Raw genomic sequence first — 25,761 nt, 5'->3', positions numbered from 1 at the left:
GACACTAGGCCCGCCCCCTTGTGCCTTAGGCCCCTCTCATTGGACACTGGGCCCCGCCCCTTGCCTTAGGCCCCGCCCATCGGACACTAGGCCCGCCCCCTTGTGCCTTGGGCCCCGCCCATTAGACACTAGGCCGCCCCCTGTGCCTTAGGCCCCGCCCATTAGACACTAGGTCCGCCCCCTTGTGCCTTAGGGCCCTCCCACTGGACACTGGCCCCGCCCCTTGTGTCCTAGACCCCGCCCAATGGACACTGGGCTCCACCCCCTGTTCCCTAGGCCCCTCCCACCGGACTCTGGGCCCCGCCCCCTGTGCCCTAGGCCCCTCCCATTAGACACTAGGCTCCGCCCCCTCTGCCGTAGGCCCCTCCCACTGGCCACTGGACACCGCCCCCTTGTGCCTTAGGTCCCGCCCGTTGGACACTAGGTCCGCCCCCTTGTGCCCCGGGCCCCTCCCATTGGACACTGGGCTCCGCCCCCCGCGCCACAGGCCCCGCCCATCGGACACACTGGGCCCCGCCCCCCGTGCCCCAGGCCCCGCCCACGGGACACTGGGCCCCCGCCCCCGGCGCCTTAGGCTCCGTTCGTCGGACGCCAGGCCCCGCCCCCACGTGAGCACCGCCCGCCCCTCCGTCGGTTGAAGGGTCGCGGCCGCTGATTGGGTCCCTTGGCCTGGCCTTGCCCCCGCCGCGGGCCGGGGGGGGGGGGGAGTCACGTGGCGCGGCGGTTGGGCGGTTGGGCGGTTGGGCGGGCGGCTGGGGGCAGGGCCGGCGGGCATGGAGGGCCCGGAGGACCCGGAGGACCCGGACCCGGAGCGGCAGGTAGGGGGGCGCGGGGCTGCCCCGGGGGGATCCCTCGGCTTCATCCATCCATCCATCCATCCATCCATCCATCCATCCCCTGGCCCCCTCCTCCCTCACCTCCCTTCTCTCCTTCTCCAGTCCAGCCCGCACCCTCCGCCGCTAATCTCCTCACCGTACCTCGCTCTCGCCTGTCCCGCCATCGACCCCCGGCCCACGTCCTCCCCCGGGCCTGGAATGCCCCCAATCCCTCCGCCCATCCGCCAAGCTCGCTCTCTTCCTCCCTTCAAAGCCCTACTGAGAGCTCACCTCCTCCAGGAGGCCTTCCCACACTGAGCCCCTTCCTTCCTCTCCCCCTCGTCCCCCTCCCCACCCCCCCATCTTACCTCCTTCCCTTCCCCACAGCACCTGTAGATATGTATATATGTTTGTACATATTTGTTACTCTATTTATTTATTTTACTTGTACCTATCTATTCTATTTATTTTATTTTGTTAGTATGTTTGGTTTTGTTCTCTGTCTCCCCCTTTTAGACTGTGAGCCCACTGTTGGGTAGGGACTGTCTCTATGTGATGCCAATTTGTACTTCCCAAGCGCATAGTACAGTGCTCTGCACATAGTAAGCGCTCAATAAATACGATTGATGATGATGATGATGAGCCCCTTCCTTCCTCTCCCCCCCCCTCTCCATCCCCCCATCTCACCTCCTTCTCTTCCCCACAGCACCTGTCTATATGTATATATGTTTGTACATATTTATTACTCTATTTCTTTATTCTACTTGTACATATCTATTCTATTTATTTTATTTTGTTAGTATGTTTGGTTTTGTTCTCTGTCTCCCCCTTTTAGACTGCGAGCCCACTGTTGGGTAGGGACCGTCTCTCTATGTTGCCAACTTGGACTTCCCAAGCGCTTAGTCCAGTGCTCTGCACACAGTAAGCGCTCAATAGATACAATTGATTGATTGATTCCCAAGGGAACTGCACGATGCCATGCGAGGGTGGGGAGGGGGCGAGGGAAGCCCCTCCCTCCTCCTCCTTCTCCCTTCTCCCTCCTTCACCGTTCTCCTCCTCCTCCCTCCTCCTCCTCCCTCCTCCTTCTCCCTCCCTAGGCCTCTCCCAGGCTCATTCATTCAATCCTATTTATCGAGCGCTTACTGTGCGCAGGGCACCGGACTAAGCGCTCGGAAAGTACAACTCGGCCCCGGCTAGAGACAGTCCCTGCCCAACAACGGGCTCACGGTCAATCAATCAATCAGTCAATCGTATTTATTGAGCGCTTACTGTGTGCAGAGCACTGGACTAAGCGCTTGGGAAGTACAAGTTGGCAACATATAGAGACAGTCCCTACCCAACAGTGGGCTCACAGTCTAAAAGGGGGAGACAGAGAACAAAACCAAACATACTAACAAAATAAAATAAATAGAATAGATAGGTACAATTAAAATAGAGTAATAAATATGTACAAACATATATACATATATACAGGTGCTGTGGGGAAGGGAAGGAGGTAAGGTGGGGGGGATGGAGAGGGGGACGAGGGGGAGAGGAAGGAAGGGGCTCAGTCTGGGAAGGCCTCCTGGAGGAGGTGAGCTCTCAGTAGGGCCTTGAAGGTCCCAGACTGGGCTCCCCATCCCATCCGCCGGATGGCCGGCCCACCCGCCCTCTTGGCCCCCGGATTTCCCACCCGACGAGGGGTGGAAATCACCGAGCAACTGCATCGGTTGGTGTCGATGGGACGCCGAGCACTGTTGTAAGGGCTTGGGAGAGCACACTGCAGCGGTACTGCCCAAACGCTTTTAGACTGTGAGCCCACTGTTGGGTAGGGACTGTCCCTATATGTTGCCAACTTGTACTTCCCAAACGCTTAGTACAGTGCTCTGCACACAGTAAGCACTCAATAAATACGATTGATTGATTGATTAGTTCGGTGCTCCGCACACAGTAAGCGCTCAATAAATACGACTGAATGAATGAACGTTAGAGGCAAATCTCAAAGATTTTACAATCTAGTGGGACTGTAATGTGGTCGTGCCCAGCCAGGTGCCTGAGGGCTTGGGCAAGCCACGGCCCATCTCCCCATTTCCTATGTCCTCCCAGTGGCCTGTAGGAATAATGATGGTATTTGTTAAGCCCTTATTATGTGCCAAGCACCGTTTTAAACGCTGTGGGGGTGGTACGTGGTAATGTGGAACTCACAGTCTTAACCCCCATTTTACAGATGAGGGAATTGAGACAGAGAAGCTAAGTGACTTGCCCAGAGTCACACAACTAAGTGGCGGAGTTATGATTAGGACCCGTGACCCCTGACTCCCAAGCCCAAGTTCTTTCCACTGAGCCATGCTGCTTCTCATGTAGGCCCTCAGTCCATTTTTTTATTTTATTTTATTTTTTTGCAAGCGTCATTTAGGATGGGCCCTTAGGGCCCTCAACACTGTAGTAGTACACGTAGTATAGTGCTTTGCACATAGTAAGCACTCAGTCAATAAGACTGATTAATTAAAATCCCTTCCCCCTTACCCCACTACCACTTGCCCATTCCCTAATAAATAAGCTCCCCTTAGGGACTCTTACCCTTCTCCCACCCTCCCTTGTCCTGGGGGTTTCTGTTGGATTTAGCTTCCATTCTCCCTTCAACCTTTCTTTGTCAGCCATCCCTATTTTTTGTTACCTGGCCTGTGGGATCTACAGGCAGCCCAGACTGCCTCTATAGCTCGGAGTGGCTCTGAATGACTGACCCTGGCCCTTCCCGGCACCCCTCAAGACTCTTGCATTCAAAAAGGAGCCCAGGGTCTGGTGAAAATGCCAGTTCCCCCAAAGGCTTCTCTCCCTTATTAATAATTAATAATTGCAGTATTTGTTAAGAAGTCGCTACGTGCCAGGCGCTGTCCTAAAGCGCAAGGGTGAGTAGAGGGCGGATCGGGTCGGGCACGGTCCCACGTGGGGCTCACAGTCTCCATCCCCATTTTACAGATGAGGTAAGTGGGGCACAGAGAAGAGAAGTGACTCGCCCAAGGTTACAAGACAGACCCGTGGCGGAGCAGGGATTAGAATCGCTGACCTTCTGACTCCCAAGCCCGTGCTCTATCCACTGTGCCATGCTGCTCTCTCTCTCTTCGGCCTGCACAGGTGATGCCTGCTCCTGGGCCCGTGTATCCACAGGAGGAAGACAAGAATGAGAAGGGCCTGAGGTGGAGGCCCAGTCTCGGTACGTGTCTGCAAACGGCAGAAGCAGGAGACCTGAGCTAGGACTGAGAGGGCCACCGCGGGGCTCCCCGTCCTGGCCGCACCACACACACAGCCCAGTTCACTAGTAAGCACTTCCCACCGAGAGCCCGGCTCTCCCCGTGGCGGCGGGGGCTTTCGTAAGCCCTGTGAAAACGGCACAGAGGGCGTCCGTACCGCTCCCGGCCCCCTCTCCTCCTACCTGACGTGCTGCAGAGATCCTGTCCGCGGGGCTCCGCTGGGATCCGAAGCCACACTGACCGCGGGAGCCTTCGGTCACGGTCTTTCTCTGCGGGGCCTCTCGCGAGCCACGAGGATGCTCGCCCCCGGGCCTCACCCCAGCACGTGCATTGCTACTCTCCCGGGTCTAGCTGCAGAGGAGAAAAACAAAAGAGGGGTGGTGTGGGAGGGGAGGGGATGGCGGAGGTCATGCGAGTAGACAGTAGAATCCCAAAGTTTGATTGGGATTTGATTTGACCGCTATCACCACCCCTTAACGCCAGGCACCCCCCATTCTGCCACTGCAGAGCCGGCCCGTCCTAATGTGGGCTGGGGCTCCCGGTGAGGCTGTGGAGAGCTCCCCGCTCAAACAGCCTGCTTTCCCAGGGGCTGATGATGGAATGTCCTCTCCTCTTCCTCCCCCTCTTCCCAACACCCCCTCCACCCCCCCCCACCACCTTCCCGCTGAAGAATTTTTATCCAGGGGAGCTCAGAGCAGCCCCGACGGCAACCGTTCTGACGGGGAGGCCTCAGCGTTGTCCGGCCCGGGGGAGGACGATGAGGATTACGACAGCGACCTGAAGAACTGGGAGATGGAGGAGGGCGAGGGGGCCGGCTCCCCGGCGACAGGGCAGAGGGCCGGGTCTCCGGTTAAAGAGGACTGGGACGCGGAGTTGAATCCTTACGGTAGGCATCGGGGGGCCTGGGTGGGACCACCTCCTCGGGGAAGGCCCCTGGCCTAGGCTGCTCGTGCGGGGCCGGGGAAATCAACCTAGTCAGGAAAATACCAATATGCCCTCCACCTCCCGGCCTCCTCTTCTAACTTCTCTGTCGAACCTCCGCAGACGCGGAAGACATCCACTGCACCAGCTCCCCGGAGAAGAACCGTTGGGTGCCCCGGGCCCCGGTAGGCGACCTGATCTATGACCCCAGCTGGCACCACCCAGCCCCGCTGACGCCACACTACACCAAAATGGTCTTCGAGACCGGACAGTTCGACGATGCCGAGGACTGAGGGGCAGGAAGCCCCCGGCCACGGAGCCAGGTGGGTGGAGGAGCCATCGCTTCTCCCCAGAGGGGCCGGGCCGGGTCGCCGTCCCAGGCCGTTCCAGAGCGGCTTGCTCTTTGTCTGGTCTGTGTGCTCTCTCGAGGTGCCTGGGAAATGACCCTCGCTACCCCACAACCCTGCATCTCATGGTTCTGTTGGTTTTAAGTTACAATGGACATTCACTCAAGGAGCAAGCCTATTTTCGGGGCAGGGGGAGGTGGGGGTTTTGGGTGCGGGTGGGTGTTTTTTTTTCTAAATAAAAGTTGAAAAATCGGAGTTTGTTTAAAGAAAAACTGAATTCTTTCATAAAAGATCATCCCTCCATCTCATTCAATCCAAATTTTTAAAGAAAGCAAGGACATTTCCATGAAGTGTTGCCACATGGTTAGATTTTCTTCTGCCATTCACATACATTATTCCCTTCCCCTGTATCTTCTCATGTAAATTTTGACGATGGAGTCTCCCGTCAGCAATATTGGATGAGCCTCACTCCCGACACCTCACGACTTGGTCCTCAAATTTGACAATTACTCTCCCCCGCCCCCAAAACCTTATTGAAGGCACATCTGCTCCAAGAAGTCTTCCCTAAGCCCTCCTCCTTTCCTCTTCTGCCACTCCCTTCTTGCTCCCTTTGTTCATCCCCCTCCCAGCCCCACAGCACACATGTACATATCTGTCATTTTACGTATTTGTAATGTGTCTCCCTGCCGTCTAGACCGTAAGCTCGTTGTGGGCGGGGAATGTCACTGTTTACTGTTGTACTTTCCCAAGCGCTCTGTACAGTGCTCAGCACACAGTAAGCACTCAAAAAATACGACTGATTGAATGAATGAATGAATGACAGAACGGTGCTGCTTTCTGCTCAGGGGACGGGGAATGCAGCAATCGACCAAAGCAGAGTCCTGGAACCAATCGATCAATCAGTAGTATTGATTAAATGCTTACGGTGTGCAGAATAAAGTACTTAGCGCTTGGGAGAGTGCAATACAACTGAGTGGGTACATATGTTCCCTGGGCATAACGAGCTTTACAGTCAAATAATGAATTTGGAATTCCTAGCCTTCCCTGGAGAGCAAGAGATTATACTGGGAAAGCCCCTCAGCACTAAGTGATCAATTTGGCTACCAGGTTAATGGCCAGGAAAGCATGTTAACAAATCAATCTGGGAATTAAACCTCTGTAAAAACCAAGCAGCAGTGGCCGCTCTGGATGCAGCCGTCGTCACCCTGGCTGAGAGAGGTTTGGTTTTTTCTTTTTTATGGTATTAAGAGCTTACTATGGGCCAGGCTTCGAACTAAGCGCTGGGGTAGATCGAAGCTAATTGGGTTGGACACAGTCCCTGTCCCACGTGGGGATCCAGTCTTAATCTCTATCTTACAAATGAGGTAACCGAGGCACAGAGAAGTTAAGCGGACGTAGCGTGGACAAGTGGCGGAGTCAGGATTAGAACCCGGGTTCTTGCGATTCCCCTGCCCGTGCCCTTTCCACCAGGCCACGCTGCTTTTCTAGGTCTTCCAGACATAACCAGGATGGGTGGAATGAGACCCGAATTGGTGAGGGCCTGTGAGTGGGAACCTCCTTCCTATCTCTATCCTCCAGAGTGACCAACTCGGGGAACACTGGACGCCAGAGGAAGGGTGATCGACAGGGAAGCACAAATACCCCAAAGACTTTGGTTTTCATGAAAGAGGAAGGACCAAAGTTCTCCTCTGGACCCAAAGCCTTAGCCCAAGGTACTAGAAGACGGTAGACTCTTTGAGGACAGGGATTGTGTGTCTGTTACCTCCGTTGTCCTCTCCCAAGCACGTACTACAGTGCTCTCTGCACACAGTAGACGGTAAACTCATTGAGGGCAGGGACCATGTCTAAGTCTATTGTTCGCTCCCGAGCGTCTACTACACTGCTTTGGGCTATTTGCAATTTTCCTGTGGTGATAAGCGCCCACAGGGTGGCGGCCTTTAGCAGCAGCCAGACCTTCCCGAAAGAAATGCGCGGCCTGGAAGATCAATCAATCAATCAATCGCATTTATTGAGCGCTTACTGTGTGCAGAGCACTGGACTAAGATCAGTTACTGGTCCACCTTGGCCTATCCCGGCCTTTGTCCAGGAGGAAAGGAATCCTGGACGGTGATGTTGCCCATTTGTACTTCCCAAGCGCTTAGTACAGTGCTCTGCACATAGTAAGCGCTCAATAAATACGATTGATGATGATGATGAAGGCCCTGGCTTATCCAGTCTGAGAAATGGTAAAAGTGGGCGCGGGCTGGACCCCGGGTGGTCTGGGACTCATTTCTGGGCATCACCGGGGCTACAGGTGGAGCGCCTGTCTACCAATTCCATTCATTCATTCATTCATTCAATCATATTTATTGAGCGCTTACTGTGTGCAAAGCACTGTACTAAGCGCTTGGGAAGTACAAGTTGGCAACATATAGAGACGGTCCCTACCCAACAGCGGGCTCACAGTCTAGAAGGGGGAGACAGACAACAAAACATATTAACAAAATAAAATAGAGTAATAAATATGTACAAACATATATACGTGTGTGTGTGTGTGTGTAACGCACGGGGGCCAGAGTTTATTAATAATGATAATAATAATGATTCTAGACTGTGAGCCCACTCTTCTAGACTGTATTCCATTATACTGTAAGGGCTCAATAAATATGATGGACTGACTGATTAAGGAGAGTGATAGTCCCTGCACACTGACCAAGGGATTATAAAACTACAGCACGTGTGAAGTGTCATCCCCCCTCCTTGCTCCCACACTGAGGACTGGGTCGCTTCTGGTTCATCCTGGGTTAATTTCAGACATCCCCTTCACCCGCTAACTGCATTCCTGTCTTGTCTGAAACATTCCTAATAATAATGATGATGGCATTTGTTAAGTGCTTACTATGTGCAAAGCACTGTTCTGAGCGCTGGGGGGGATACAATGTGATCAAGTTGTCCCACGTGGGGCTCACAGTCTTAACCCCCGTTTTTACAGATGAGGTAGCTGAGGCTCAGAGAAGTTAAGTGACTTGCCCAAGGTCACACAGCAGACTTGTGGTGGAGCCGGGATTCGAACCCATGACCTCTGACTCCAAAGCCCGGGCTCTTTCCACTGAGCCACGCTGCTTCTCTAGTGACCAAACTCAGCCTAACTTAGCTTCGTGGTACATTAAAGGCTCCTCAAGGGCAGGGAATTTTACTTCTACTGTACCCCAGCCCCCGCCAAGTGCCCAGTACAGTGCTCTGCGCTCTCCCAAGAACCTAGCACAGTGCTCTGTGTACAAGATGTGCTCATTACATAGTGTGGAATGAACTGGAATCTGTGGGCCACGGCGGATGCATGCGGTCCACTTCAAGGTGGACGGTGAAGGTTTGCATTCAATCAGTTAATCAAGGCTAAGCTGTATTCGCTCTTTCCTGTTTTCCTGCTGTTTTTTTTCCCTATCATCATCATCATCATCATCATCATCAATCGTATTTATTGAGCGCTTACTATGTGCAGAGCACTGTTCTCTGATCAGCTCACTTTCCCATCTGGCAGGGGTGGGAAAGTTTGCCCAACATTCTAGCTTTCTTATTAGAAATTGGACAGGTGGCTGATTCTGTCCATGGGGAAGTTATTTTGATTTCCAAAAAAAATTTCCTACCACAGTATCCAGTTAGGTAAAGGAGTGTGGCCTGGTGGAAAGAGAATGGGGCTGGGAGTCAGGAGACCCGATTACTAATCCCAGCTCGGGCCCTGGTGAGCTCTGTGGCCTCAAGTATGTCACTTGACCTTTCTGGGCTTCAGCTTCCTCATCTATACCATAGGGAGAAGAAAGACCGAGCCCCAAGTGGGAAAGGAGCTGTGTCCGACCTAATTAGTTCTAGCTACCCTACTGCTTATTAATAATAATAATAATAATAATGATGATGGTGGCGTTTATTAAGCACTTACTATGTGCACAGCACTGTTCTAAGCGCTGGGGAGGTTACAAGGTGATCAGGTTGTCCCCCCGGGGGGCTCACAGTCTCAATCCCCATTTTCCAGCTGAGGGAACTGCGGCACAGAAAAGTGAAGTGACTTGCCGAAAGTCACCCAGCTGACAGTTGGCGGGGCCGGGGTTTGAACCCATGACCTCTGACTCCAAAGCCCAGGCTCTTTCCACTGAGCCACGCTGCTGCTCCATTCCAATGCTTGGCACAGAGTAAGCACTAGACAAATACCACAGTATTTTTATTATTACTAAGCGCTTAGTACAGTGCTCTGCACACAGTAAGCACTCAATAAATACGATTGATTGATTGATTACTATAATGATATTATATGGACCTCAGGGCTTAATAAATACTGTCAATCTTATGTACGGATCCCAAGTTACCTACCTTTCCTTTAGCAGTGACCTGCAGGCTGCAGTTGGTTTCTTCCATTCCAGCAGGGGTAGACAATGACCAGATGAATCCAATGGACTCTCATGGGATGATGTTGTATTTTCCAGGCTGGGTTTTTTCCCCCCTTTGAAAAGGAGAGAATGAAACATGAAAAGTTCCAATGCCTTTAAAAAGTGAAAACTGCCTCGGGGAGAGCGGGGGTATGGGCTTAGCCGCGGAAAAGTTGTTTCAGAGAGGGTTTGCATTTAGCTAAAGGCAATAAGCAAGACTGAATGCATTTTTCAAATCAAATGGAGGCAGGGGCACCCGTACGGCCTGTCTCTTCCTCTCGACTGGACTTAGATGCGTGCTGAAGAAAGCGTCTCCCTTTCCATAACAAAATCACTTATCAATCACAGCATTCACCATCTCTGTACAACAGACTTCTGGCTAGAGTTTGGCCTGCCTTTGCCGTTTTCATCAAGCTTCTCGGTACCTTTCTGCGCTCCGCAAAGAGATTTTCAAGAGTTTTCTTGGATTACGAGCCCCTTGAGGGTCAGGGACCGGGTCTAATACTCTCCAGTGTCTTTTTTTCAGGGCATAGCACAATGCTTTGGCCATAGTAGGTGCTTAATAAATACTACTGCTTCTTGGCTATGGCTGAATTTGCGATTCATTCTCAGCCAAAAGCTGAGCTTAGTCCTTGGGCATAGTGCTGTCTGCCTCTCCAGCCCAACGGCTTGGATTAATCAATCAATCAATCGTATTTATTGAGCGCTTACTGTGTGCAGAGCACTGTACTAAGCGCTTGGGAAGTACAAGTTGGCAACATAATTTGGGATTGGCTATCCCAAGAGACCTTCACAGCTGAGAATCTTGTTTGAGGATCACCACCATCATCATCATCAATGGCATTTACAGAGTGTTCATGAAGTGCAGAACACTGAACTGAGCGTTTGGGAGAGTCCAATACAAAAGAGGCAGTAGAGATGTTCCCTGCCCACAGGGAGTTTACAGTCTGGAGGATTGTCAGCACTGCCTTCGGAAGATGGGAAAATGGTTTCGAACATTTTCACCTGATGTCCTGTCCAGGAAGGGTAGGTCCTATGGATAAATCCGGTACAGATATTTTTGGACCACTAGAAGTGCTATCCAATTAATTAATCAATTGTACTGATTGAGCACCTATTATGTGCAGAGTACTCTACCAAGGGCTTGGTAGCTTACCCTGAATAAGCCTACCATCCAGTGATATTTAGTGTGCTGGAACCTTAGCACTTGGATATGCATCGATTTTTGAATTTTACGTATGATAATGACAGCATTTATTAAGCATTTACATGTTAAACTCTGGGGTAATGCGAGGTAATCAGATTGGACTCAGTCCTCATTTCACAGTCTGAAAGGGAGGAGGAACAGGTATTTAATCCCCATTTTACTAAGCGTTAACTAAGCGATTTCCCAAGCGTTAACTTGCCCGGGGTCACACTGCAGGCATGTGGCAGAGCCAAGATTAGAAGTTAGTAGTCCTGGCTCCCATGCCTGTGTTCCTTATACTAGACCATTCTGCTTCCTTTATCTACTTAGTTAATCAATCAATGGTATTTACTGAGCAATTATTTAGTAACTTATTCCTCTAGTCATCTTTCTCTACTCTCACTTTATCAGCTGCGTCCTGGTTTCTCTTCTGTTTCTATCTGACTGTTTGTAAGTAATTTATATTGTGGGTCACCACCAATATACGGTATCCCTTGAGGATGGGGATGGGACTTCTCGTATAACTGTACTCTCCCAAGCACTCATTTTACTCACAGTACACATTGAAACTGGTTCATTGATTATGGATCGACTGGAATGGGAATTGGCCAAAATGAAACATAAAAGATAAGAGAAGCTGGAGTCATGACTCACTGACGGAGGGAGCCCCAGAGCCCAATCAATCAATCAATGGTATTTACTGAGCACTGACTGTGTGCAGAGCACTGTTCTTAGCTCTTGGGAGAGTACAATACAAAGGGTAGGTATAGACTATTCCTGCTCACAAGGGGCTTAGAGATTAAAGTTTGGGGAGGCAGGGAACAGACTTAAAAATAAATGAGACTACAAAAGCCCAAGATGAAACTCCCCCCTGTGCCCTCTGGACTCTCAGCTCTCGGGGACCTTAGGCCACTATGTCCCAGGACAAGTCCAGAGCACTGGACCGCTCATTGGCTCTGGGTTATTATTATTATTATTATTATTATTATTATTATTATTAAGTGCCTTTGAGTCGTTTCCAATTCATAGCGACTCGACAGATATACTTTCTCCAGAACGTCCGGTCCTCTGCCATAATCCGCAACCTATCTAACGGTTCTTCCGTTATCACTGTTACAGTCTCCTTCCATCTAGCTGCTGGTCTGCCTCTTCCACATTTTCCTTGGACTTTCCCTAGCATAAGTGTCTTCTCCAGAAAATTAGTCCTCCTGATTATGTGTCCAAAATATGCAAATCTAATTCGAGTCATTTGGCCTTCCAAAGACCACCTTGGTTTAATCTGCTCCAAAATCCATTTGCTTGTTTTTCGGGCAGTCCGTGATATTCGCAAAAAGCCTCCTCCAACACCACATTTCAAAAGAATCGATGTTCTTTCTATCCTGTATTTTCACTGTCCAGATTTTGGATCCATACATTGGCACTGTGCCTCTCAACTGAGCTTGGACAGCTACAGTTGGGAAGAGGACAGAGGAGTTGGCTATTTCAAGTCAGTTTGGGGAAACAGCCAAGTGCTAAGTGACTTGGCACTTCAAACCATCCACTGCTGTGAAACCCCCTTCTCCGGTTGAGGTTCCCAATGAATGAGCTGTCCGTTGGCCAAACTCTGGGGCTTTCTGGGGCTCTAGGGAATTGAGGCTTATCTCCCTTTAGAAAATGATAAGTGATGTCTAATTGGCCTATTTTCCATTGTACTACTTATGGACCTATTAATCTGATTAGCAAGAGAGGCAGGCATATTTTCCATTCCCCGCTTTGAAGGGGTCTGAACACAGCGCCAGGATTCCTCCTGCCTCCCCTTTACCCCCACCAACCAGTTCTTCAGTTGATCCTTAGTGTGGCAATGCCCCAGGCCACCTGGACTCAGGGAATTACGGCTCACAGGGTGAGCTGGGAATCTGCACAGCATCTGGATGGTTTGGCAAGAGAAGCGACTGCAGCCGACTTGGAGCTGAGTGAGGATCTTTGGGAAGACAACGTGAAAAGGAAAGGCACCCTACCCATCCCTGATCGCGGACCAGCATATACGGCATCAAACGCACAATTCCACCGGTCCGTCGCAATGGAGTCTAACTGATGCTATTTGTTGAACACCTGCTTTGTGCTAAGCCCAGAACTAAGCCCCAGGGTGAATATGGAATAAGCTAATTCAGACTCGCCTCTATCCCATACAGGATCTCTTTAGGGGAGGAGAAGACGCTTAGGAAAGATAAATAAACTTTAGGTCCCACATGGGGCTCACAACCGAAGCAGGAGGGAGAGCAGGAATAATAATAATCATGGTTCTTGTCAAGCGCTCACTATGTGCCACGTGGGGAGATACAAGTTAATAAGGTTGGACACGGTCCCTGTCCCACCCGGGGTGGAATCTCGGCCCAGCTCTTTCAGTGTCCTGCTGAGTGACCCTGGAAGTCACTTGAACCACTCTGGGCCTCAGTTTTCTCATCTGTAAAACCGGGATAAAATAGTTTCCCTCACTCACAGACCGGAAGCCCCATCTGGGACAGGGATTGCGTCTCACTGGATTATTTTGCATCTAACCTCCTATTTGGACAATGGTAAGGGCTTCCTACATCGGTTCTTTAACAGTGCTTAGAACAATGCTTGCCCTGGCACACAATAAATGATCAATAAATACTACTGACCGACTGGGAGGTTGACAGGGAAAGCTTCAGGCATTCCTCTGCTCAGAGGTGATAAAACCTCCAGAGTTGGGAATTTTTCACCTGCTCCACTACTGTTTCTGTCACTGCCTCCTCCCCTTTCCCCATCTGATGGTGCATCCTGGGGCTGCCGTCTTTGTTTCTTACCATATAGAGCCGGCCCTGTCGGGGTGGGTGACTGGTTGGTATCAATTCATGTTTGTCTGTGGCATTTCAAATTCAGATCCCCAGGAAAGAGCCATAAAACAAGAAGTGGACACTTCCCCTGCTAAGAACTCAGTTCCACCTTTCCCAGCCTGCGAAGCTGATGACTCGAGGGAGGCACAAAAGTCTTGTGAGTCCTTGTGGGCTGTGGGTATGAGACAATGCAGTCGACACCCTGACATTTCCCCTCTTCTTCCCCAAATATACCAAGGCACTGCTCCAAAGGCAGTAACCGACAAAATGCCGGTCTCTCACAGTGGACCGGGTTGCCGCAACCAGATCATCTTAGTTTTTCTTTTTTGTTCGATTTTTGGGAAAGAAGAGACTATTACTTATTTCCTAGGACTTGGGTCTCTCTTGTCTACACTGGACTAAGCCCTGGGGCAAGCCCAAGAAGCTCTCTCTTAGTCACATTCTCCAAAGAGCCACAAGAGCACTTCTAAACAAAGCCAGGTGGTTTCCTGTGGTTCGACGAAGAAGTCAAGGCGTAAGCGACAAGAAACCACGAGACAGGCAGGATGCCAAAAACAAAGCCTAAAAGCACCATGGAAACCCCCAACTCGAGGTTAGCACCTAAAAATGCACCAAAATCACTGGTGGCCTGCAACAACCCCTCTAGACTATAAACCCGGTGTGGGCAGGGGTTGTCTCTCTTTATTGCTCACTGTATTATTCAAGGGCGTAGTCCAGTGCTCCACACACAGTAAGCGCTCAATAAGTACGACTGAATGAATGATTTTAGAGATGGCAAAAACCTATTTGGAAGAAAATAACATTCCACAGATAGAATGCAGCAAAATGATGATAAAAGGCAGCAACGCTCTGGAAGAATGTAGCAACCCACGGACAGAATGCAGTAAAATGATGATAAAAGGCAGCAACCCTCTGGAAGAATGCAGCAACCCATGGGACAAGAGCTGGACAGGGAGAGGAGGTGATGGTTGGAGAGTCAGTTCATTGTGGGCAGGGAATGTGTCTGTAATACTGTGCTCACCCAAGTGCTCGGTACAGTGCTCTGCACACAGTAAGCGCTCAATAAATACGACTGACTGACTGCCTCTGAAGATCAGAAAATATAGAGATAAAGCAGCATGGCCTAGCAAATACGGCCCGGGCCTGGAAGTCCAAAGGACCTGGGTCCTAATCCTGGTTCCGCCACTTCGTCATCATCATCATCAATCGTATTTATTGAGCGCTTCCTGTGTGCAGAGCACTGTACTAAGCGCTTGGGAAGTACAATTTGGCAACATATTGGCAACATATTTGGCCACTTGTCTGCTATGTGACCTCAGACAGGTCACCTCACTTCTCTGTGCCTCAGTTCCCTCATCTGTAAAATGGGGACTAAGACTCGGAGCCCCACGTGGGACAGGGACTGTGTCCAGCCTGATAAGCTTCCATCAATCCCAGCGCTTAGGACCGTGCCTGGCACATAGTCAATGCTTAACAAATAAATAAAGAATATAGTATTGCATTGAGTTGGGGCTTTGGAAGTCATGTTTTTCTAGATTGTAAGCTCGCCCTCTAGACTGTAAGCTGGTTGTGGGGAAGGAACGTGTCTGTTTATTATTATATTGTACCCTCCAAAGCGCTTAGTACCGTGCTGTGTACACAGTAAGTGCTCAATAAATACGACTGAATGAATAAGGTCTTTTCCAAAAACACAAGCACCTCCATCCTCAATTCCCCTCCCGGGGGTCAGAGAGGACATTCACAAGCCTTCAGTGGCTTTTCAAGAATCAGCTGGAGTTCCTTCAACACATCCTCCCATTAGACTGTAAGCTCCATGAGGGCGGGGAATTAGTGTCTTGCTTCTGTTGTGCTCTGTGCTCTAAAGATGCTCGATAGCTGCTACTGGATGATACGTGAATCCTTGTGTTTATCACTTTTATCAGGAGACTCGAACTAGGACACTCTCCCATCCACTGGGCAGTAGATCACTGACTGAACAGTCAAAGGCCTCAACCTCCAGCTAAAGGAGACTGGTCACCCTGAAGTCCCGTCCTGCTGTCCTTGAAGAATTGGAATGGGACGGTCACACACACACACTTCCACCCGCTCCCGGCCCTTGCTCTCCTCTCTGGATTGTTTTCCACAGTAATTGCAGACAGATGGGAGCTGAGGCTTGTGGCTGTCAGCCTTCACCCCTTCCTGTTGGAACATTTTCTTGGCAGCCCATTGACTTTCCACTGGGAAGAAAGTTTGGCAGGAGGCTGGTGTACTGGGCCAGAGAATGAGCTGGTGGTGTGGAGAGAGCTAATTGCATCCCGGGTCAACCCAGGGGTTGACTAGGGCCGAATTAGCCCAGGGGCTTTACTCTGCTCTCCCTCTAATGTGGCGCCGGGAGTGGTAGCTGTGTACTGGCAGTTAAGATTCCCCAATCTGCTCTAGTCTGGGTTTTTCAATCAATCAAGTGTATTTATTGAGCCCTTACTATGTGCAAAGAGCTTGGGAGAGTACAACGTACTACAACAGACACATTCCCTGCCCACAATGAGTTTACAGTCTAGAGGGGGAGACAGACATTAACATAAATAAATAAATTATGGATATATTCATAAGTGCTGTACAGCTGGGGGCAGGAATAAAAGGAGCAAATCAGGGTGACGCATTCATTCATTCATTCATTCATTCATTCAATCGTATTTATTGAGCGCTTACTGTGTGCAGAGCACTGGACTAAGCGCTTGGGAAGTACAAGTTGGCAACGTATAGAGACGGTCCCTACCCAACAACGGGCTCACAGTCTAGAAGGGGGAGAGAGACAACAAAACAAAATATATTAACAAAATAAAATAAATAGAATAGTAAATATGTACAAGTAAAATGAATGGGAGAAAAGGATAGGAAGGCTCAATCAGGGAAAACCTGGCAGTTAAAGTTCTTGAAACTACTCTAATCTGGATTTTTCTCATGTTTCCTCTGGTTCCTGGTTTGGCTCTGGGGCCCCAGCAAGCCAGTCCCCCATAATAAACAATAATAAATGTGGTACTTGTCCTGGTTTGGCTCTGGGGCCCCAGCAAGCCAGTCCCCAGTAATAAACAATAATAAACGTAGTACTTGTTAGGCACTTACTATGTGTCAAGCACTGTTCTAAGCCCTGGGGTCGACACAATTTAATCGGGTTGGATACAGTCCCTCTCCCACATGGGGCTCACAGGAATCCCCGTTTTACAGATGAGGGAACTGAAGCACAGAGAATTTAAATGAACTGCCCAAGGTCACACAGCAGATAAGTGGCAGAACTGAGATTAGAACCCAGGTCCTTCTACTCCCAGACCCGAGCTCTATCCACTAGGCCACGCTGGAAAAGGGCTTGTGTCAGGTCCCTGCTCCACCTCAGGAAGGTCCGGGCTCCAGTTTATTTTAATGTCTGTCTCTCCCTGGAGACCGTAAACTCCTTATGAGCAGGGATCATGTCTACCAAATCTATCACACTGTACTCTCCCAAGAAATCTCAGCACTTAGAACGGTACTTGGCACACATAGTAAGTGCTTAACAAATACTATTATTATTACTGTTATTATTATCATTGTGCTCTGCACACAGTAAGCCTCGGATAAATACCACCGATTGATTGATTGCCACTCCGACTGAGAATTTACTGCTGCACAACCCTCCGGCGACAAATCGAAGGGCAGAGATTTTTCCAGGCCCAGAGATTTGTCAGGCCCTGCCAAGTGCAATAAACATGGATTTCCAACCTTTCAAACGGCTCCACTGAGCCTCCCGGGAGGAGCCCTCTCCCGGCTATTATTTCATCAATTATTCAGGATTTGCTTAACTGAGCCGTAAAAGTGTCGGCGAGTAAACTTTATTTAATGATTTCCGATCTTTTTCGCTTTGTGGCAATAACTTCCAGGGACAGGAACAATTTACCTTGTGACTTGCTGTTAGGCCGTTAAGCGCGGCCAGCATCTTTCCACTTGGTTTCGGGAGGACTCCGTTTCTCTCAGTTTTCTCTTTGGGAGAGGGTCATCTGATGCATTCTAATTTCTGGGCTCCGTCGGGCACAGATCCCTGCCCCGCTGCCACCACCACCAACATCATCATCATCACTGCTAAGTCTCTAGTGAGAGAAAGGCGCCTTACTCGTAACTTTTTTTAAAAAAATGGTATTTGTTACGCACTTACTATGTACCAGGCACTGAACTGAGTGTTAGGGTAGATTCAAGATATCACAGTCCATGTCCCACATGGGGCTCAAAGTCTTAATCCCTATTTGGCAGATGAGGTAACTGAGGCCCAAAGAAGTGAAGTGACTTGCCCAGGGTTACACAGCAGGCAAGAGGTAGAATTAGAACCCAGGTCCCAGGCCTGTGCTCTTTCCACTAGACCGTGAACTCGGCACTTTGGGATGTATGTTGAGTCGAATAATAATACGCTGCTACTATTAACAATAACAACAATGATAGCTGTTAGGCACTGCACTGCAATAAGTGCCAGGGGAGGTACAAGATAAGCACATCGTCCCCAGTGTCCCACATGGGGCTGCCAGTCCATGTGGGAGGGAGAACTGAGTTAGCTGAACATTTAATCATTTATCTTAGCTACACTGTTTGCCAATCATTTTATATCTGTCTCCCATTAGCGTTAGCCCTGTCACTTTGTTTTGTACTAATACAATACACTGTGCCCAGCATGCAGAGCGAATACAGCACAGGTCTGGAAAGTCAGAGGACTCTGGGTTCTAATTCCGACTCCTCGGCCATTTGCCTGCTGTATGCTCTTGGGCAAGTCACTTTCTTTCTCTGTGCCTCAGTGTCATCATCTGCAAAATGGGGATTCAATCCCTGCTCTCCCTCCCATTTAGACCATAAGCTCCGTGGGGGGCAGGGACCGTATCCAATCCCCTTAGAGTGCACCTACCCCTGTGAGGAGCATAGTGCTTTATGCACAAGAAGCGCTTAATGCCACAGTTGCTATTATTATTAGCTGGTGCTCAATAAATACCGGTACTACTGCTAGTAAGCACTTGAGAAATAATAATAATAATGGTATTTTTTACACCAGAAGCCAGACACGTGATCTCCACTATGTGTCCAATCTTAAAGTAGGCCTTCTTAGCCCTACAGAATCCTGCCTGCCCTGTCCCACACATTCCCGTGTTTTACCACCATCCCAACTCGGATCATGAACACCAGCTGTGCTAAGAAGGCCATATAAATAATAAATAATGATGGCATTTGCTAAGCGCTATGTGCCAAGCACTGGGTGGGGGGGGGAATACAAGGTAATCAGGTTGTCCCACGTGAGGCTCACAGTCTTCATCCCCAGTTTACAGATGAGGGAACTGAGGCACAGAGAAGTGAAGTGACTTGCCCGAAGTCACAGAGCTGACAAGTGGCGGAGCCGGGATTAGAACCCACGACCTCTGACTCCCAAGCCCGGGCTCTTTCCACTGAGCCACGCTGCTACGGTCCGATTGGGAGTTTGGCTAAAACCCTTGCTTGCCCACAGGCTGATTTTATCAGGTGCCTGGACAATTTCTTTTCTGTCTTCTCCAGTTCTTGGGCTGAACTCCTGTTACTGGGCTTACTGCTGAACTTCATTTTGGCTCTGAGGACCCAGCCAAAATCCCCAATGCAGCTAAATTCTACGCTTGACCTAATAATAATAATACTGATGGTATTTGTTAAGCGCTTACTATGTGCAAAGCACTGTTCTAAGCGCTGGGAGGGATACAAGGTGATCAGGTTGTCCCACGTGGGGCTCACAGTCCTAATCCCCATTTTCCAGATGAGGTAACTGAGGCCCAGAGAAGTGAAGTGACTTGCCCAAAGTCACCCAGCTGACAATTGGCAGAGCGGGGATTTGAACCCATGACCTCTGAGTCCAAAGCCCGGGCTCTTTCCACTGAGCCACGCTGCTTCTCTGTCAATCCCTGGCTTGGAGCTCCTGACCTAGTGTAAGAGCACAGAAATGGATACAGCTAGCCAAGTCCTCCCAATAAGCAATTTCTTTGGAGGGGGAGGGCGAGATGAGGAGGGGAGAAGAAGACTTCCATTGATTATGCCGTGGGACTGTCACCTGTCTTGTCTGCCCTACCAGACTGGAAGCTCCTTAAGAGCAAGAGCCATGTCAGCTTTGTAACCCAGGCCCCATGTATGTCTGTGCTGCTTCCTTTGTAATAATAATAATAATGATGGCATTTGTTAAGCGCTTACTATGTGCAAAGCACTGTTCTAAGCGCTGGGGTGGATGCAAGGTGATCAGGTTGTCCCATGTGGGGCTCACAATCTTAATCCCCATTTTACAGATGAGGGAACGGAGGCCCAGAGAAGTGAAGTGACTTGCCCGAAGTCACACAGCTGACAAGTGGCGGAGCCGGGATTTGAACCCGTGACCTCTGACTCCAAAGCCCGGGCTCTTCCCACTGAGCCACGCTGCTTCTCACTTCCCAAGGGCTTAGCAGAGTGCACTGCATTCGGCGGGAGCTGGGGAAATACCACGATTAGGACCACGGCCGCTGCCGACGGCGTTGCTAAGCTCTGCCCTCTTGGGCATTTAGTACAGACCTGTTGACTGGCCTGGGACTTCCAGATGGCTCAGGACGGGGCTCCTTTTTCTGCAGGAGGAGTCACCGCTTTCACAGGTGCCACTCGCCTGGCATGGGGGATGAGGGAGTCTTGCAGGTTGGAGCCTTCTTTTTAGCTGTGGCTGCTTTGAAGAGGCCTTTCTTTTCTTCTCTGGGGTCCGGCCAGCTGGTCTGTCCCCAGATGCTTTCCTTTCCTCCCCGAGACTCCGGGCAGCTGGCCAGGGAGGGAGTACAGTCCCAAATCCTCCTGTTGCTGCTGGAACTGTGCGAGACAGAGAGAGAGGGAGAGAGGGACTGTGACTGCCTATGTGTGTGTCTGTGTGCGGGCACCCGCAAGCTTGCAGCCACTCCCAACCACTCGGAAGGCAACGAGGAGAAGTGATAAAACGTTTGAGCATTTGGAAGCAGTAAATGTCGACTCCGGAGCTGGGCTCTGAGGAGCCCTAGAGATGGATGATGACTGGGGGGTGTAAAAAATGAGGGATGATGAAAATTAAAACAGATGGTGGGAAAATAAAAATGAATCATCTCCCCAGATAATTTCCACCGTTCAAGCCCAAGAGGATATACGGCAGGTGCCCTCTGTGCTGGGCCTAGGGACTTAGGGACTGAGGGAGAGAGCCTGTCAAACGTAATGCAGATCTATTTTCTTTGCTCTTTCGCACTAAAGAATTAGAAATCAGTCTGGCAGGGTACATATTTCCTTCCATTCTGCCTTCTCAGAGCCCTTAGAAATAGCTCTTTCTTCACTACAGCTTGTCTAGGGAAGATAATCCAGCAGTCATTTCGTGAGCAGCCCCACTCTCTAATAACATGCTCTACTGGAAAGGCCTGGGAGTAATGAGATGCGGGTTCTAATCCCAGCTCTACCTACCACTTGCCTGCTGTGTGACACCGAGTCACTTAACTGCGCTGTGCCTCAGTTTCCTCATCTGTAAAATGGAGATTTAATGCCTCTTCTCTTTCCTACTTAGACAGTGAGCCCCATGTGGGACAGGGCCTGTCCCCTACCTGATTATTTTGAAACTTCCCCAGCACTTTCAGCGCTTAGTACAGTGCCTTGCATGTAGTAAGTGCTTAACAAATACTATTTGGGAAGCAGCATGGCTCAGGGGAAAGAGCCCGGGCTTTGGAGTCAGAGGTCGTGGGTTCAAATCCCGGCTCTGCCACTTGTCAGCTGTGTGACTTTGGGCAAGTCACTTCACTTCTCTGGGCCTCAGTTCCCTCATCTGTAAAATGGGGATGAAGACTGTGAGCCCCCAGTCTGTGGGACCACCTGATCACCTTCTAACCTCCCCAGCGCTTAGAACAGTGCTTTGCACATAGTAAGCGCTTAATAAATGCCATTATTATTATTATTATTATTATTATTATTATTATTATTATTATTATTACTACAGTATTTGGCACAGAGTAAGCCCTTAACAAATACCATCATTATTATTTGGGCAATTGTTATGGGGACTCGGCTGTTCTCTAATACCATCCAGAAATCCCTCCGGCTCCTTTCCCCCAAAAACCACCCGTCTTCACTCTTTCTGGATAACTGAGGAGTCATGAACCAACTCCCCAGTCTGGACAATGCACTGCTGTTGAAGGCTCTCTGGGGAAACTGGCAGTGAACGGGACCTACGTTTCTTAGAGATCCAAGCCCGGGGAAATAACAGTGGATTCAAATGTCCAAATGGGAATAAACATCTAGGCCAAGAGACCCAACTAGGATGAGATTAGGGCGGTCAGTTTTCCGAATTCATCCCGGACACTCCGGTTTTCAGCTGGCCTGCCTCCGTCTGGTACAAACACGGACGGCACTAGATGCCTTTCTGTCTGGTATTTTTATTTACGGGGCCCAGCTTCCCCTCACTGTAGCTCTCACCACAGAGTCCCACGGCTCGGAAGTGGCACCCGTGTTCACGGGGACCCAGGGAGAAAAGGGGGCAGGGGGTGCTGGGTTACAGGTCGCCCTGGAAGATTTCCACAAAATGTTCTGAATGATGCCATTACGCGACACCGCAGGACCTTTAGAATCCACCTGACTTAATGTCCGTGTTCTACTTCTGGATCCACCAAAGTATGGCCAGGGGCTTGGAGCAGGGGGGCTCTCTATGGGGCTCACTCTGTCTCTAGGTCCAGACAAACTTTGCTTCACTCAATCAATCATATTTACTGAATGCTTAATGTGTGCAGAGCATTGTACTAGGTACTTGGGAGAATACAATATAACAATATAACAGAGTTGGTAGATGTGTACCCTGCCCACAATGAGCTTACAGTTTGGAATAATATAAATAAATTATGGATATAATAAATAAATTACAGATTCATTCATTCAATTGGATTTATTGAGAACTTACTGTGTGCAGAGCACTGTACTAAGGGCTTGGGAAGTACAAGTTGGCAACATATAGAGACTTTTAGACTGTGAGCCCACTGTTGGGTAGGGACTGTCTCTATATGTTGCCAACTTGTACTTCCCAAGCGCTTAGTACAGTGCTCTGCACACAGTAAGCGCTCAATAAATGCAATTGATTGACTGATATAGAGACGGTCCCTACCCAACAACGGGTCCTGAACTTTGCCCCCTGAGTAGGAATCAGCCCCATCCCGAACCCAAACCAGGTTTTCCAAGGAGAACCAACCACTGCCTGAGTTCTGGGAAGGGAGAGCTGGTCATAGTCCAGGGTCCGGACAATGGGCCCAAAATCACCTTTTCCTTTGTCTCCTCTCTCCTCTGTCCTTCCTTGAGGGCATGGGTTCTCTACAACAGCTGTTGAAGGTTTCCTATTCCCTCTCTGCTCTGTTTGCAGTTGTCTACCTGTCAGTTTACACTGTATACTCCTGGAGGGAGTATATGCATTTTTCTCTCTGTGTATCTCTTAATAATAATATCTCTTAAGCAGTTACTAAGTGCCAGCACCGTACTAAGCACTGGGGTAAATACACGATAACCAGGTCCCATATGGGGCTCCCAGTCTAAGCGGGAGGGAGAACACGCACTGAATCCCCATTTGGCTCATGAGGGAACTGAGGCCCAGAGAAGTGAAGTGATTTATTTGCCCAAGCTCACACAGCAGGTAAGTGGCAGAGCCAGGATTAGAAGCCAGGTGCTCTGACTCTCAGGCCTGTGCTTTTTCCACAAGGCCACACTGCTTCTTAGTCCTGAGCCCAGACCTTAGGCCTCAATGGTGCTTTTGACAGCTGAGCAAGCTCTGCTTTTTTTCTGCTTCAGCGGCCTTGGATTTGCAGCCCCTCACTCCCTGGATCACTGTTTATTGAACAACTACTGAGTGTCAGGGACTCCACTAAGGGCTAGGGAGAGAACAATAGTAGTGAGCCACTCATTCCCTAAAGAGGTCACAACCTCACTGTCCTTTCTCAAGTGCTTAGTCAGTACTCTGCATGCAGTAATCACTCAATAAATACCACTGATGGATTCAAATCCCACCTCCTTCCCTGTTCAAGCCTCTTCTCGTCACCGGGGTCCTGTGACCTTCTACCCTAGGTTCTTCCCTCATCACGGATGGGTCTGAATTGTATTAGCTGCAGCCAGCCTCCCCCATTTGATCTTCTCCCTGCTTGGCTGCAGGTTGGTTGTCATAGCAACTCTCCTACTGATCCTGCAAAACAAATATAAAAAATTGCTCTTTACGATTTATATTAAAATCGTGTAGTAATAAATTAACCCTCCCAATAGGAGTTGTTTCTTCTTGACGTTTAGCTGCCTTATTTAAAATGGGGAAAAGATAGGGGAAAATTAAAGCAACTCACAGGCCAGAAGACCCCAGGTTCCTCTATTGCCTGTATTCCCTCTTCACGCACCTAAATTGGTCAGAGACAACCTCAGACATTGGGATGCATAGAGAAATCCAGAAACTCTCTTTTGATTTGACCCAGTCTAGCCACAGTTTATGCCTCAATTCCGCCACTTGTCTGCTGTGTGACCTTGGGCAAAGTCACTTCACTTCTTTGGGTCTCAGTTACCTCATCTGCAAAATGGGGATTAAGACTGTGAGCCCCACGTAGGACAACCTGATTACCTTGCATCTACCCCAGCGTTTAGAACAGTACTTGGCCCATAGTAAGCGCTTAACAAATACCATCACGATTATTATTATTATCTATAAAATGGGTGAAATGCCAGAGGACAGTGGGGCACAGATGTCACACTGTCTCGTGGGGTTGATGTCCCTATAAAGCCACTGTGGTAGTTTCCTCTGGGGCTCACAACTCTTTCCCTGCTCTGCACACGGTAAGCGCTCAATAAATACGATTGACTGATTTCCCCTCGGTGTCCCTGGAAGCCCACTGATGGGATGGTGGGTGGTCTGGGGCCGGGGGAGGAGGCGATAGAGTGGGGCAGGGGGGTACGGCGGGCAGAGGGAATACAGTCACTCTTACTCTGGACACAGACTCAGCAGCAAGAAATCCCTAAAGGGAAAATGCAGGAACAGGCACTTGGCAGGTAGAAGAAGACAGAATCGGGTTTCTTTCCTTTCCAAGTAGTTTGTTGTATAATTGGCATGTCTGGGCCTCAGGTATACGCATGCCCTGTGGTTTGGTTCTGAGGACTCAGCACTTTCTTGACTCAGGAAGGCCTGGGGGTCTGTTCCTAATGGGACGGAGGAGAGGTCTCTGAAAAAGCTACAAGGGATTGGGAAGAGAGAAGCTTTATTTCCTTTATCCCTGCCGTTTCCTAGCATAGAAGAGCTCTTTGTAGGTGGGGCAACAAGGAAGCCAGGGGCAGTATGGATGGAGGTAAATTGATTGAGGTGGAAGGAGAAAAGACTTGTCAACCAGGGAGAGCCCCGTGGTCACCACTGAGGACCCTTGAGAATACTGGAGGGAGGTGTCCTGCCACTGGTGGGCCCTGGACCACCATTCAGTTTGTCAACACATAGAGTGACGCCGACCTCTACCTGACTGGACGCTCCCTGTGGACACAGTCCCTGCCCCACACAGGTTTCACGATCCAGGAGGGAGGGAGAGGGATAGAGCTCATCCTCGTTTTACAAAGGAGGCAACAGAAGAACGGAGAGGGTAAGTGCTTTGCCAAAGGCCACAGAGCAGACCAGTGGCATTACTGGGATTAGCCTCACGCATCCCTGTGAAGAGAGGCTTCAGCCATGATGGTTTCCTGTTCTGTGGTCCAAACGAACTGTGTTCAGTCTGGAGATTTATCCCGGCTCTTAGCGTAATGGTTGGTTCTTAGTAAGCCTTTAGTAGTACGGTACTAACGACAACAATGACGACATTGTACATATCTATTCTATTTATTCTATTTTGTTAGTATGTTTGGTTTTGTTCTCTGTCTCCCCCTTTTAGACTGTGAGCCCACTGTTGGGTAGGGACTGTCTCTATATGTTGCCAATTTGTACTTCCCAAGCGCTTAGTACAGTGCTCTGCACATAGTAAGTGCTCAATAAATACGACTGATGATGATTGATGATGACAATGATAAGTGT

The 25,761-nt window shown here is 49.7% G+C and overlaps 1 protein-coding gene across 1 annotated transcript; it reads left to right on the top strand.

Annotated features, from left to right (window-relative positions):
- Positions 1 to 773: 773 nt before the first annotated feature.
- Positions 774 to 5,520, top strand: COPRS (coordinator of PRMT5 and differentiation stimulator). The gene is made up of 4 exons (XM_038757149.1): positions 774 to 818; positions 3,930 to 4,008; positions 4,716 to 4,931; positions 5,090 to 5,520. Exons 1-4 carry the CDS (start codon positions 774 to 776, stop codon positions 5,257 to 5,259), a joined length of 510 nt encoding a protein of 169 aa, XP_038613077.1. The 3' UTR covers positions 5,260 to 5,520.
- Positions 5,521 to 25,761: the final 20,241 nt, after the last annotated feature.

This window comes from Tachyglossus aculeatus, chromosome 15 (genome assembly GCF_015852505.1).
Source record: "Tachyglossus aculeatus isolate mTacAcu1 chromosome 15, mTacAcu1.pri, whole genome shotgun sequence".
In the NCBI taxonomy this organism is placed as follows: Eukaryota; Metazoa; Chordata; class Mammalia; order Monotremata; family Tachyglossidae; genus Tachyglossus; species Tachyglossus aculeatus.
This window is presented reverse-complemented; position numbering and strand designations above follow the sequence as displayed.